This window comes from Phyllobates terribilis, unplaced genomic scaffold (assembly GCF_046119375.1).
Source record: "Phyllobates terribilis strain yellow unplaced genomic scaffold, ASM4611937v1 Scaffold_2__4_contigs__length_985480577, whole genome shotgun sequence".
Classification (NCBI taxonomy): domain Eukaryota; kingdom Metazoa; phylum Chordata; class Amphibia; order Anura; family Dendrobatidae; genus Phyllobates; species Phyllobates terribilis.
Genome location: NW_027362762.1, coordinates 449684824 through 449699663, shown reverse-complemented (window position 1 = coordinate 449699663; position 14840 = coordinate 449684824). Strand labels below are relative to the sequence as shown.

The window sequence follows — 14840 nt, the reverse complement described above, 5'->3', positions numbered from 1 at the left end:
CCAGACCATGAACAGTGCCTTGTGGTCCAACGGATAGCAGCAGTTACATGCGATCATTTGTAATATCGCTCCAGGGCCGCTGACAAAGGACATAAGGCTACCAGATTCGCAGCGCTGGAGCAGAAAGATTATATATATATATATATATATATACAGTACAGACCAAAAGTTTGGACACACCTTCTCATTTAAAGATTTTTCTGCATTTTCATGACTTTGAAAATTGTACATTCACACTGAAGGCATCAAAACTATGAATTAACACATGTGGAATTATATACTTAACAAAAAAGTGTGAAGCAACTGAAAATATGTCTTATATTCTAGGTTCTTCAAAGTAGCCACCTTTTGCTTTGATGACTGCTTTGCACACTCTTGGCATTCTCTTGATAAGCTTCAAGAGGTAGTCATCGGAAATGGTTTTCACTTCACAGGTGTGCCCTTTCAGGTACAATAAGTGGGATTTCCTGCCTTATAAATGAGGTTGGAACCATCTGTTGTGTTGTGCAGTTGTCTGCTGGATACACAGCTTATAGTCCTACTGAATAGACTGTTAGAATTTGTATTATGGCAAGAAAAAAGCAGCTAAGTAAAGAAAAACGAGTGGCCATCTTTACTATTAGAAATGAAGGTCGGTCAGTCCGAAAAATTGGCAAATTTTGAAAGTGTCCATAAGTGCAGTTGCAAAAATTATCAAGAGCTACAAAGAAACTGGCTCACATGAGGACCGCCCCAGGAAAGGAAGACCAAGAGTCACCTCTGCTTCAGAGGATTAATTTATCCGAGTCACTAGCCTCAGAAATCGCAGGTTAACAGCAGCTCAGATTAGAGACCAGGTCAATGCCACACAGAGTTCTAGCAACAGACACATCTCTTCAACAACTGCTAAGAGGAGACTTTGTGCAGCAGGCCTTCATGGTAAAATAGCTGCTAGGAAACCACTGCTAAGGACAAGCAACAAGCAGAAGAGACAAGTTTGGGCTAAAGAACACAAGGAATGGACATTAGACCAGTGGAAATCTGTGCTTTGGTCTGATGAGTCCAAATTTGAGATCTTTGGTTCCAACCACCGTGTCTTTGTGCGACGCAGAAAAGGTGAACGGATGGACTCTACATGCCTGGTTCCCACCGTGAAGCATGGAGGAGGAGGTGTGATGGTGTGGGGGTGCTTTGCTGGTGACACTGCTGGGGATTTATTGAAAATTGAAGGCATACTGAACCAGCATGGCTACCACAGCATCTTGCTGCATCATGCTATTCCATCCGGTTTGAGTTTAGTTCGACCATCATTTATTTTTCAACAGTACAATGACCCCAAACACACCTCCAGGCTGAGTAAGGGCTATTTGACCAAGAAGGAGAGTGATGGGGTGCTACGCCAGATGATCTGGCCTCCACAGTCACCAGACCTGAACCCAATCGAGATGGTTTGGGGTGAGCTGGACTGCAGAGTGAAGGCAAAAGGGCCAACAAGTGCTAAGCATCTCTGGGAACTCCTTCAAGATTGTTGGAAGACCATTTCTGGTGACTACCTCTTGAAGCTCATCAAGAGAATGCCAAGAGTGTGCAAAGCAGTCATCAAAGCAAAAGGTGGCTACTTTGAAGAACCCAGAATATAAGACATATTTTCAGTTGTTTCACACTTTTTTCTTAAGTATATAATTCCACATGTGTTAATTCATAGTTTTGATGCCTTCAGTGTGAATGTACAATTTTCATAGTCATGAAAATACAGAAAAATCTTAAAATGAGAAGGTGTGTCCAAACTTTTGGTCTGTACTGTATATATATATATATTTTTTTTTTTTTAAATACTGGAGAGTCCTTTGAACCCCTACCATTCTCTCAAAAGCTGTAACTTTGATTTCTATATCACCATTTGAGAACTTGTTTTCTGCAGGACGACGTGTAGTGTTACGTGGGCAATCATAACCCTGTTTACTTCAATAGTGTAGTGTTATGTTCCACTTCCTACACAGTGCACTGTCAGGATAAAGTTGAAAGGATCCCCTCTGATCAGACATTGATATGCTATCTGTATCTGAGGGGGCAGACATCTAAATAAATGAGGTCTGTCTGGGTGTGTATCTTGCCAGGTCTAGGCATAAGTGCAGTGTTGCTCATTTGCAATCTTCTCTGTTTTTTGCTTTGCAGCAGTAGACTCAAGCAAACAATGTTCACAAGACATCCTCCGGATGCTTCTTTCTCTGCAACCTGTCTTGCAAGATGCCGTTCAAAAGAAGCGAACTGTACGATCGTGGGGCGTTCAGGGGCCCTTAACCTGGCAACAGTTTCACAAAATGGCTGGCCGTGGCTCGTATGGTAAGTCAAGTTTTAAACAATCTGTATTACTACAGACTGTATGCATTTGTAACTTGCACATCATATAGTGAGCCAGTAGCTAGCGATGGTGCATACAGTATGTAGTGACCCAGCTGAGACACCGTCACCTTACAGTCTACGCAGAACTTCCTCTTCTACACCTGCTTTTACTGAAATGTTTTTTGTGCGTCTCTAGGAACAGATGAATCACCAGAACCACTGCCAATCCCCACATTTATGGTTGGGTACGATTATGACTTTTTGGTGCTGTCTCCCTTTGCTCTGCCTTACTGGGAAAGGCTAATGCTAGAACCTTATGGGTCTCAGCGAGACATTGCATATGTCGTGGTCTGTCCAGAAAATGAGGCTCTTCTAAATGGAGCCAAGAGTTTCTTTCGGGATCTTACTGCTATGTATGAGGTAAGACTGTTGTTACATTTAGTTGACCCCTACTATAAATTACTTATTAATGTAAGTGCATTTTCTAAAGCCCCCCATACACTATACATTAGCCGTCAGTGGGTTCGGCTGACAATCTGTATGGCGGCCTGAACAATTCACTATCAAGGATCCGACATGTTAGATTCTGAACTACAGATGTTTTTGTTCTCCCAAAAATAATCTCTCTTGGTGAGAACACAGGCGCTCGGCTGAACAAGCGCTCCTCTATGGGAGAGCCAGCTGAGATGGCCGCCAGCCGAGTGATCTGCCGAACCCTCGACCACTATCTAATGTGTATGACAGGCTTGAGACCCTCAGAGTTGCCTGTTCCTCATAGTGTGTGGCAATCCAGGGCCCGCTATGTCACTGGCCTGCCAAATGTATGTGTTACCACTTTTACTGATTTAGCCCTTTATTATTACCATCCCTCTCTACGGCTTTCTTATGAAAATGTTGTACAAATTATTCTTTTTTTTTTTTTTATTATTATTGTATCAATATTTTCAGATCTGTTATGTATTCCTCATTTATTCCTTATTTCTTCTTATGTGTGCATTGTGTTTCAGTCTTGCAGACTTGGTCAGCATCGAGCGATTTCCAAACAACTAACAGATGGCATCATGCGAGTTGGGTCCACTGCCGCAAAAAAGGTTTCTGATAAATCTGTTGCAGAATGGTTTTCTCAGGCAGCGAGTGGCGGCAATGAGACCTTTTCCAAATTGCGATTATATGCACAAGTGTGCAAATATGAATTAGGTATGTTCTGGTCACTTTAGATGCAGATGTAATGAGTTTCTGTTGCAGTTTTTGGCCAAATAGTTTTTACATCATATTGACATGTCAAAAAACTTTCAGCCAATTATGTACCATAAAAATTGAGTAACCTTTAAGGGGCTTGGCTCATTAGTATATAATATCCCTGGATAGATGATATATGTGTGATCATTAGGGGTTTGGCTGCTGAGACCACCACTGATTCCTTGTGTGAATGAACCAGTAGTGAGCATGTGTGACAATCACTTCTATAAACAGTAAAATGGAGTAGTGGTCATACTTTTTCTCATGATCTGTGGGGGTCTCAACAGCCAGAACATCAGAAATCCTACATATTTGTTGTTAATAGGACAACCCCTTTTATAGGGTATATCCAGGACTTTATGAAGAACCAAAAATATGCCTAAGCACTAACAGGCTGGTAATTACTACCTGCCTGTTGTGCTTGGCGACATTCTTCCCCGACACAGAAAACTGCTCCTGCTGGGGGGGATTCAGCTGACACGATGGGGCATGGCTTCCTGCGTCATTCTATTAACAGCCGACTCCCCCAGTTAGGCAGCGGGAATCCGGCTTTCAATCAGAATGACGACGGAAGTCCCACCCAGTCAACAGAGCGGAGCGGAAAAGAAGCCTCCGCTCTCTCGAAGTGATATCAGCAGAGGCAGAACAGCGCCGAGCACAACAGGCAGGTAGGTAGCAATTACCTGCCTGTTAGTGCTTAGGCGCATTTTTTGTTTTTTAGAAAGTCCCAGATATCCCTTTTTAAGGTACCATTTTTTCCCCCGAAGTTACAGATCTTTTCTCATTTACGTTTCCCACCCTTCCCTTTTTTTCCACTTGAAATTTTATAGGGCCATATCTTGCTTCCCAACCACTGGATAATTCTTTACTCTGCCAACCGAACCTTGCATGCCCTGTTAATCAGACTGCTTCCACTCAGCCGCCTCCTCCAAGCAACACTGGAAACCCCAGCACTCCTTCATCTATGACCCCAGCTCCATCCACTAACTCGTCAGCAACTCCGAACAGTTCTCTGCCCTCTACAACCACACCAAGCCTTCCTCCTCCTGCAAATGGGACAAACTCCTTACCGGGAAACAAAAATACCAGTTTTCCTCCCTATGGGAGCATGAACAACCCCACTAACTCTGTCCCAACACAGGTCAACTCTGTGCAGAGCAATCAATCAGGACCACAGCAAGCGTCCCTGCAGCAAGCTGCCCTGCAGCAAGCCACTGGGATGTCAAGCGAGCAGGCAGCAGCTGCAGCAGCATCTGAGGTTACTGAAAGGTGAGATGCATGTTTTCTGAAAAATGTGTACAAATTTCTGCTAAAATACTCTGACACTGTTCCTATACAGAGCCTTAGTCACGTGAAGGGAATTATTAGAAGTTTCATGCAATTTTCATAAATTGTATAAAATACTGACCTTTTATCATCGGTTTCCCATTTAGCACCATGGATCGTGATAAGGTTGGAGTTCCAACTGATGGAGAGTCTCATGCCATCACCTATCCACCAGCTATTGTGGTTTACATCGTTGACCCCTTTACTTATGAAAATAAAGACGAAGGGTCCAATTCCTCTAGTGTGTGGTCCTTGGGGCTTCTCCGCTGTTTCATGGAAATGTTGCATATTCTTCCACCACACCTCCGAAACACTGTTTCCGTACAGGTATTTGTTTCCTTGCACCTTGTGTTCAAGAATGGTATCTAGAAAATGTGACGCGTACAAGTGAACCATGACCAAACAAACCGATGACTAATATTTGATGCACAATATAATACCAGCTTCTTCCTTTAAAAAAAAGAAACAACCTTATCATTAACAGAATATATATGTAAATGTTTCTGGAATTTCTCACTGCAAGCTAAAGTAGCGATCATGAGACAGGGCTCACGGACTTGTGATTTTATTAAAATAAACATTGGATGTTGGAATCGTTCTAAACACTAAAACTCATAAAATCTGACCATAAATGCTTTAAAATTTTGGTTTTATTTGTACCTTGACTTATTAAAACTATTAGAAGAGGCTCTTAACATTCGACTTCTTTTCCCTAGATTGTCCCATGCCAGTATCTTCTTCAACCAGTGAGACATGAGGATCGGCAGATTTACACCCAGCATTTGAAGTCCTTGGCTTTCTCTGTGTTTACCCAGTGCAGAAGACCACTTCCATGCTCCACAAATGTGAAAACGTTAACTGGATTTGGGCCTGGTCTGGCTATCGAAAATTCTTTGAAAAGTTCAGAAGTACGTCTTACTCCAGTTATTTTCCATGAAAGAAAGCTGCCAAGTTTCACTGTAATATTTTTACACCATGACAACCACAGACCATCAATGTAACCCAAATAACCCTGATGATCCCTATCTTTTTTTTTTTTTTGCAGAGGCCGGAATGTATTAAACTTTACACGCCACCATTTATTTTGGCTCCAGTAAAAGACAAGCAGACAGAACTTGGTGAAACATTTGGAGAAGCTGGACAAAAATACAATGTTCTCTTCCTTGGTTACTGCTTATCTCATGATCAAAAGTGGCTCCTAGCTTCTTGTACAGATCTCTATGGAGAGCTCTTGGAAACCTGCATCATCAATATTGATGTGCCAAACAGGTAAGGGAAATCGTGTATTGTAGACATTAAAATATATTATAATCTACGTGTATGTTTGTATATAATATATAGTGTATATTTCACGCTTGCTAGAGAAAATATATATATTTTTTGCTTTAAACCACAGAGCTCGGCGGAAAAAAGGTTCTGCTCGCCGCAGTGGTCTTCAGAAGCTATGGGAATGGTGCCAAGGACTTGTACAGATGAGCTCCTTACCATGGAGAGTTGTCATTGGCCGTCTGGGAAGAATAGGGCACGGAGAGCTTAAAGGCAAGTTCTGAAATATTTGTAAACCTAAGATAAATATATTTATCACTGTACACTAATTGCCAGTGTTAATTTTAAAGAAAAAATACTGACTCAATACATTGAGATTTCTCTGACTCTGCAAACGAGTACTGCTATGTTGTCATCTTATGTGTTTATGGAGCTGCATTTGTCAATCACTCCCATTTCACACGTGTGAAAGACCGTTCTCACATAACAATACCGGATCCTATTGCCATATATGAAGCAGTTCAGGTCGGGAGAGCCAGCAGTATGGCTGGTCCTTGCAATGCAAAAATAGTCTGTGTTTCATGAATGTGTTAAACCGGCCTTTATCTCACATGTATAAACAGATTTGTACTTTTAAGCATCAGCATGTATGTACTGTAATTCGATCAAGATGGAAACATCCACACATGTAAATAATAGTAACCTTTATTTTGTGTTTCATGCAATTGTATTATTCTTATATATACAGATTGGAGTGGTCTATTGAGTAGACGCAATTTGCAGTCGCTAAGTAAGAGATTGAAGGATACGTGTCGAATGTGTGGCATATCGGCAGCTGATTCTCCCAGCATTCTTAGTGCTTGTTTGGTAGCAATGGAGCCACAGGGTTCATTTGTGATCATGCCAGGTATGTAAGAAATAAAAACTCACACTTTTCATGTTATGTCAGTTTGCTCATGTTGGATACAGTACTTTGATGTTTGTCTGCAACCAAGGATTCCCCACTCGCCCAGTTTCCCTGTAGTCAATGAGACTGATTTGTCCATATTGAAATATATAGTGCATTTTCATGACTAATGGAAACTGGTCGTGTTGCTCATGGGAAGTAATAAGCTGCTTCCCTCCACCAAGTCGTGGTTACCGGTAGCGAGCATTCTGCCAATGCTGGGAATTTATAAGCTCTAAACCAAAAATGGAGCTCTTAACCCTAAAGTATTTGTGTTGGTAAAAGGGTTAGACCTTTACAATCAGGCTGACGGCTCATGTTATATGGACGTGCACACTCCAGACCACACGAGAGCACCCATACCGTTTATAGCCTGTGCACATGGCCGATTTTCCACACAACCAATGGTCTATGTTGAAAAATAAAATCATAGCATCAGTTATTTGGGTCTGATTTACAGACTAGACTAAAGGATATAAATAGGCAGCTCCTGCATATGGAGCCAGTCACGTCGCCAATGTTCGTATGTCTGTCTGAATCTGGCTAAATTATGAAGATGGATGGGAAATTCTCTTGGTATTCACTTCATCTTGCTTGGAGATGAGCTGCGGTACATGAGAACGGCCACTTCACAATTGTGGAGCTGTGATGTTTTGGCTCCATATACTAAGCAGGTCCTCCAACTGACCAAAGTGCAAACAGCTCATTGGTTGGGGGTGTAAAACTCTAAAGAGAGGTCAAGAATACAGTAGTCCTGAGCCCCCTTTTAAAGGCGTTTTCTCAAGACATTTATCACTATTTCCTATTCTTTCTCGCCTTTAAAGGAAGTAAGATATCTTCTATTAATCTCAGACAGACATGAATGCCTGACTATGCTGCTCTGTTCAATGCAAATGCAGTGTAAAAAAATTGAGGATTTGGACTCTTTTATATATTGAAGACGTTGGTCTGTGTATGGTTCTGTTCACACTAGGAGTAATGTGATCTCTAATCATTAAAGGGACTCTGTCAGCGCAGATGGACTGACTGATCAAACCAAGTACAGGTGCTTGGTGCGTCATGGCGGAGCTAATCATTTATATACACCTTCCCACCTGCTTGTTTTCCCTCTATTTCCACTCTTTCTTTGACATCTCTACATAGAGCCAGAGAAGGGAGGAGATGGATGGAAAACAAGCAGGTGGGAAGGTGTATATAAATGATTGGTCACGTCAAGATGCACCGAGCGCCTGTACTTAGTTTGAACAGTCATTCTGTGCTGATAGTCCCTTTAAATACCCGATAGAGCCTGTTTGTCTGCAATAATTTTTTTTTACTTTGTACGTAGCATGTAACGCATATATATTATTTTTTAGATTCTGTGTCAACTGGTTCAGTCTTTGGACGTAGCACTACATTAACCATGCAAACTTCCCAACTAAATACACCGCAGGACACATCCTGCACTCATATTCTGGTTTTCCCTACATCAGCGCTTGTGCAAGTGGCAACTGTAAATAACACAAATGAGAATATTTTCAGTACAAATAACGGTGAGTATTTTGACTTCTTTGCCTTTTTAAATATGCGTCTCCCTCAAAAGTGTGGCACACACTTGTAGACCTCAGGAAGCCATGTATGTAAAGGTTAATATTAAGCAGGATGCCTTTTCTCTTTTTTTTCCTACCACCTTTATCAGATATTCAGGAGGTACTGAGTACTCTGTTCTCTGCAGTCCAGCTTTGTATGGATCTCTGAGTTGGCAGGAGATAGAAGCTTTATAATAGTCATGCCTGTTAGTTTAACCCTTTTTAATTACATTTTTTGAATAAAAGGGTGATTCATTAAGATCGGAGTGGTGTGCTTCTGTGTTAATGGAGGGGCTTGATGGAGTACAATGCTCCTTGCGTGACGCTTAATGAATTAGACTCCTCTTTTAACTGCCTTGCACTGCCTCAAGAAATGTACTTTTATTCAGGGACTGGAGTAAGTTACGCCACTAACGTGGTATAAATTGTGATTAAATTAACGGTCAAATGTAGCCACATCCTGTCCCACCCATATTGGTGTAGCTGGCTGGGACTGTCCTGTAAATGCCAAATGTCGCAATATTTTTGCGCTTTTTTTGAGTTTGGTAAATATTATTGTGACTTAAGGTGTTTTTATGCTGCAATTCTGGCGTAAACACCTTTATGAATTCCCCCCAATCTTTCCATACTTGGCTTTACAAAGTTCTGAAATTTTCTTACCCTCTGTTTGTCGGAATGTGGCCAAAGCTCATTTCTGTTTGTTTTTTCCCCTTTCTCCTTGTCTACGATAGATGGATCAGATGGCATGGGGATTTTTGATGTGCTTGATACACCCGAAGACTTGGATCCAGATCTTATAAACATTTTTCCTGCATCGCCCAGTGGATCCCCAGGCCATTCTCCTGGGTCTCATTACCACCATGGAGGTGATGTTGGCAAGGTGAATAATTATTTGCATTATTGTAATACAATATTTTGTGTTAATTCTAAAATGTACAATATTAATGTTTCCTATTATCAGTTAGCTATTAGATCAGTCTAATATTGATTACACCAACCAGACAACTAATTCCGAATACCAAAAACAGCTTCATATCTGGCTATTGAAGAGCCTATCAAGGAGCTATAATAATGGTGGTAAAGATGACGGCACTACATATATCACTGTAGTTTAATGTTGCTCCTCAGGTCCCCTGGTCCTTGTTGTCTGTCTGCTCATCATTCACACCCTAAGTATAATGTCTCTTTGCAATTTGGAAACATATTGTATGAGCTGGACAACCTCTTCAAGGGGTTTGTTGTAAAAAACAAAGACAAAACTAAATGTCTCTAATGTCACATACCTTCTGGACTTTATACTTGAGAATCCACAATCTACAATAGGTCCTCTCCCTAAGAGTGCCATCTTAGCCACCATGAATGTGGAATCCCTATATTCAAACATCCCACATGAAGATGGACTATCCGCCTGTGAAATGTTTTTTTGGAGTCTGTTTTAAGACTCACCAGAGTCCTCCTCACACATATAAGTTTCTTTATCGCTTCATTGGGGGACACAGGACCAAGGGTGTATGCTGTTGTCGCTAGGAGGTTGATACTAGGCAAAAAAAGAAATGGCTCCTCCTCCGCACTATACACCCGCTTACAGGCACCAAGCTCACCAGTTTAAGCTTAGGATCCAGGTCTACCTCCTACAGACACTAACAGATCCAACCCTGTTGTGTTTAATTAATCCTTGTTCTTTATTTTTCAGATACAGCTCTTCAGGGTTAACAGGGAACACTGCGTCCCCTGTTATCCCCTTTCACAAGTGACCGAGAGAGCAGTGTGGCATCCCCCACATCGCACATTCTCGGACCCGCTGGACGGGACCTATCCCGTCACCTCACGGTGTCTCAGGGTGATTCCCGGTGGCCAGTCCTTGCCTATTCCCCACCCCAGCCCCCTCCTCGGAGCGGCCTGGGTGGGAGACAGTGGTCCCTGTGGGTGACCTTCCCCCAGATTCTGGGGTCGACACAGTCTCCTGCACTGTCCAGTGCGGGAAGGAGGAAGAGCCAGGATCCCCTTATCCACGGAGTACCTCCTGTGACCATCCTCAGAAGGGGAGAGGAAGAAGAGGTATCGGGACCTTAAACAAAGGTACAATCCCTCCCACTCCTGCTGCCTCATACGCAGTCCCAAGGCCCCTCAGAACACTGGATATGGACACCAGCGCTGACTGCCAGTGGGTCCTGTAAATCCCGTGGATGATAAATGGGAGCATCACATCTCTAATGTTACTGATGATGACTGGTGTCTCTTCTCAGCCCTTTCCTTCCACCGGCGCTTACTTACAGCTGCGCTTTCCTGGCCACGCCCCCTTTCCTTGCATCTTCATGGCGTCGGGGGGCGTCTCTGGTGGGGCGTTCCTCTTACCGGCGGGTATACGCCCCCTCCGGCAATCGGCCAATCAGGGCCGAGGAGCATTGTGACGCTTCCGCCACGCCCACAGTTCCCCTGGGGACCTATCAGCGACTGAGTCCTTTAAGCCAGCCCCCATTCCTTCCGCCTATCAGAGCTTCGGCTCCCCTAAGTCACTCAGGGCAGCACGCTCTGCTTCTGCCCCGCCCCTCTACGCTGTTTTGTTCCTGGCTCTGGTGGCACCTCTCTGCCTGGCAGCTTCAGCACCGCAGCTCCTACAGCGGCTCGCTTCAGCCTCAGCTCCGGCGTTCCGACGGGGGATATGGGACCGTGGATATTCCAGACCGGGTAGGTCCTGCCCACAGGCTCCCTCCTCTGCTGTATTCCTGGTTAGGCACATATGCCCAAACCCAGGGAGCTCTCTGTACATCCCGCTCACAGTCACATACTACGCCTGTGCTCTTTGCAGTACATAGTGGCCCGCGGGTCTGACAACTGCTTTCTGCTTGACCTACAAGCCTCCCACCATGCTGGCACCCCAAGATCCCCCCGCCGCCCTGGACGAAGGAACCCCCCCCCCTCCTTCGGAGTGGGCTGTTGCTATGTCCCAGTCTGTCTCTGACCTCACCAAGGTATCTCAATCTCTGGTGCAGGTCCTAGAACGCTTGCCTATGTTATCCATGGCCACCAGTGCTCCAAATGTTCCTGCGGACTATAAGCAGGCACCCCTGCCCCCTCCTCCCAAGGGCAGACTGAGAGCACGTTCTCAGAAACTGACTCGCTCAAGCTCATCTTCCAGCTCTCTAGACTCCAAAATGCTCCCTGCATCTCACACCTCTTTCCCAGAGGTCACTCTGAGATCTGACACTGCATCAGATTCTGACTCTGGATCCGACACGGACCAATATTCCAAGATCCAGGACTTGGTTGACAGCCTTATATCGGCCGTCAATCAAACTCTGCAAGTTAAAGAGGACGAGAGCCCTTCTCAGGACTACTCCGTTTCCTTCAAGAGAATTAAGCGCCTGGCACGCACCTTGTCTAACCATACAGAATTTGACGGTGTCTTTCAGAAACAGTGGGAGCATCCAGAAAAGTGCTTCACTGGAAAGAAACAGTTAGACATGCTATACCCATTTAACCACGACCTTGTCAGCCAATGGACGGAGTCCCCATCTGTGGATCCTCCTATCTCTCGTCTCGACCAAGACGGTGCTGTCGCTACCAGACAGTTCCTCCCTCAAGGACACTACGGATAGACAGGTTGAGGCCTTGACTAAGTCAGCCTTCGAGGCTGCTGGCACCTCCCTGTGTCCTTCCTTTGCCTCAACTTGGGCATCAAAAGCCGTCTCCGCATGGGCCAAACAGCTTAAGCAGGGCATCCTAACAGGGGCTTCCCCGGACAATCTGGCTGACCTAGCGGATCAGATCGCCCACGCAGGAAAATATCTGCTCACGGCATCCCTTGACGCCGCTGCCTGTTCAGCCCGCGTCTCTAGCAATATCATTGCTATACGTAGAATTCTTTGGCTGAAAGCTTGGAACGCCGACCCGGCCTCCAAAAAATCACTAACAAATCTCCCGTTTCAAGGCTCCAGGCTGTTTGGGTCTAAGTTAGGCCAGATCATTTCTGATGCCACTGGGGGCAAGAGCACCTTCCTTCCCCAGCCCAGACCTAAACGCCCCTTTCCTAGGAGACGTTCCCTTCAGTTCCAGTCCTTTCGTCAGTTCGCTCAACCGGACCCCTCCTCTCAACAGGACCGCACCCCAGCATAGTGAGAGAGACGTAAGCCTACCTTTAGGCCCACTCCCAACTGGCGCGCAAAGGTTCGCTCCTCCAAGCCCTGTGGATCCCGATCACGATCCAACAGATTTTCCTCAGCATGATGGGTCATTCCCACCTGGGACTTCTCCCAGGGTGGGCGGCCGTCTACTTCTGTTCCGAGACTCTTGGGTCTCTGAAATAGAAGACGCCTGGGTCAAGGAGACTGTGACCTCCGGCTACAAAATTGAATTCAACGCCATGCCAGGAACACTATTTCTCAGGTCCCGCCCCCCTCAACCATCTCTGCTTCCCAGTTTCCTTCAGGCCATTGCCTCCCTTCTGCGCTCAGGAGTCATAGTTCCAGTCCCCCTTCAGGAAAGGTTTTCCAGTTTTTACTCCAATCTTTTCGTTGTTCCAAAAAAGGATGGCTCTCTACGTCCGATCCTGGACCTCAAACAACTAAACTGACACATACGCATCCGTCACTTCAGAATGGAGTCCCTCAGGTCCGCAATCGCCTCGATGGAAGCCGAGGAATATTTATGTTCAGCGGACATTCAGGACGCGTATCTTCACATCCCAATCTGCGCACCACATCAGAAGTTCCTTCGATTTGCCTTCCAGAATGCCCATTACCAGTTCACTTCCCTCCCCTTCGGGCTTGCCTCCGCCCCAAGAGTTTTCCCGAAGGTATTGGCGATGGTCATGGCCATTCTACGAGCCAGGGGGATTGTAATTATCCCCTACCTCGACAACCTATTAATCAAGGGTCCCACGTTCAGGGACTGTCTCCACAGTCTCCAGATCACCTTGAACACGCTCTCTCCGTTAGGCTGGCTGATCAACAGACAAATCCTCTCTGGTCCCATCTCAACGTGTAACCTTTCTAGGTATGCAGTTCGACACTACCCATGCCCTGGTCATTCTCCCGAGGGAAAAGATAAACTCTGTCGGGGGATCCACCTTCTCTCCGACCCAAGTCCACACTCCCTTCGCCTATGCATGAGTGTCTTGTGAAAAATGGTGGCAGCTATAGAAGCAGTGCCGTTTGCCGAGTTCCATACCCGGCCTCTTCAACTGGCCCTTCTGTCTGCATGGGACAAGAACCTGTTATCTCTAGATCGATGCATCCGGTTACCTCTTCATGTGAGAAAGTCATTTAACATGGTGGACTCGCCCCTCTTCCTTCAGACCCGGGAGGTCATTCCTACCGCTTCGCTGGCAGGTGGTCACAACCGATGCCAACCTCATCGGTTGGGGGGCAGTTTCCCTTCACCACATGGTGCAGGGCCGGTGGAGTCCCCACGAAGTCTCCCTACCGAACAACATCTTGGAGATGAGGGCAATTTACTTGTCGCTGCGTCACTGGCAGGATATTTTAGCAGGGTTCCCAGTCTGCGTACAATCGGACAACGCCACGTCTGTGGCATACTTAAACCATCAGGGAGGAACGCGCAGCAAGTCCATCTTGAAAGAAGTGGCAAGAGTGCTGGTTTGGGCCGAGAACACAGTTCCGGCAATCTCAGCAGTACACATTCCGGGGGTCGACAATCGGGCGGCCGACTTCCTCAGTTGGCAGGGCCTTGCATCAAGAGAATGGTCTCTCCATCCTGAGGTGTTCCATCAGATTTGCTTACGATGGGGCACACCGGACGTCGACCTCATGGCGTCTGTTAAACCACAAGATTCCATCCTTTGTAGCCCGGTCCCACGATCCCCTTGCGATCACTCAAGACGCGCTAGTCATATCATGGTCTCAGCTCCCCTATCTCTTTCCCCCCTCTACCATTGATCCCTCGAGTCGTCAAAAAGATCAAGACAGAAGGAGTACCAGTAATTCTAGTAGCCCCGGATTGGCCCAGACGCGTCTGGTACGCAGATCTAGTAAACCTGTTCGTCGACTCCCCCTGGAGACTACCGACCCGTCCGGATCTCCTCTCTCAGGGGCCTATTCTTCATCAGAGTTCTTGTTCTCTGAATGTAATGGCATGGCCGTTGAGGCCGCAGTGTTGAGGAAGGCTTGTTTTGCTTACGTCATCCAGACCCTAATTAGCGCCAGAAAACCCAC

At 45.5% G+C, this 14840-nt stretch overlaps 1 protein-coding gene across 2 annotated transcripts in view; it reads left to right on the top strand.

Moving 5' to 3' along the window:
• The window catches only part of MED13 (mediator complex subunit 13), a 109005-nt gene that overhangs the window by 85455 nt on the left and 8710 nt on the right, over positions 1–14840 (top strand). For both annotated transcript variants that reach the window (XM_073665498.1, XM_073665497.1), the window contains exons 17-27: positions 2155–2322; positions 2519–2742; positions 3330–3519; positions 4392–4830; positions 4995–5214; positions 5604–5795; positions 5933–6156; positions 6284–6426; positions 6902–7060; positions 8455–8631; positions 9399–9547. In XM_073665498.1, the coding sequence (XP_073521599.1) occupies positions 2155–2322; positions 2519–2742; positions 3330–3519; positions 4392–4830; positions 4995–5214; positions 5604–5795; positions 5933–6156; positions 6284–6426; positions 6902–7060; positions 8455–8631; positions 9399–9547 (2285 nt within the window). The remainder of the gene's footprint in view (positions 1–2154; positions 2323–2518; positions 2743–3329; positions 3520–4391; positions 4831–4994; positions 5215–5603; positions 5796–5932; positions 6157–6283; positions 6427–6901; positions 7061–8454; positions 8632–9398; positions 9548–14840) is intronic.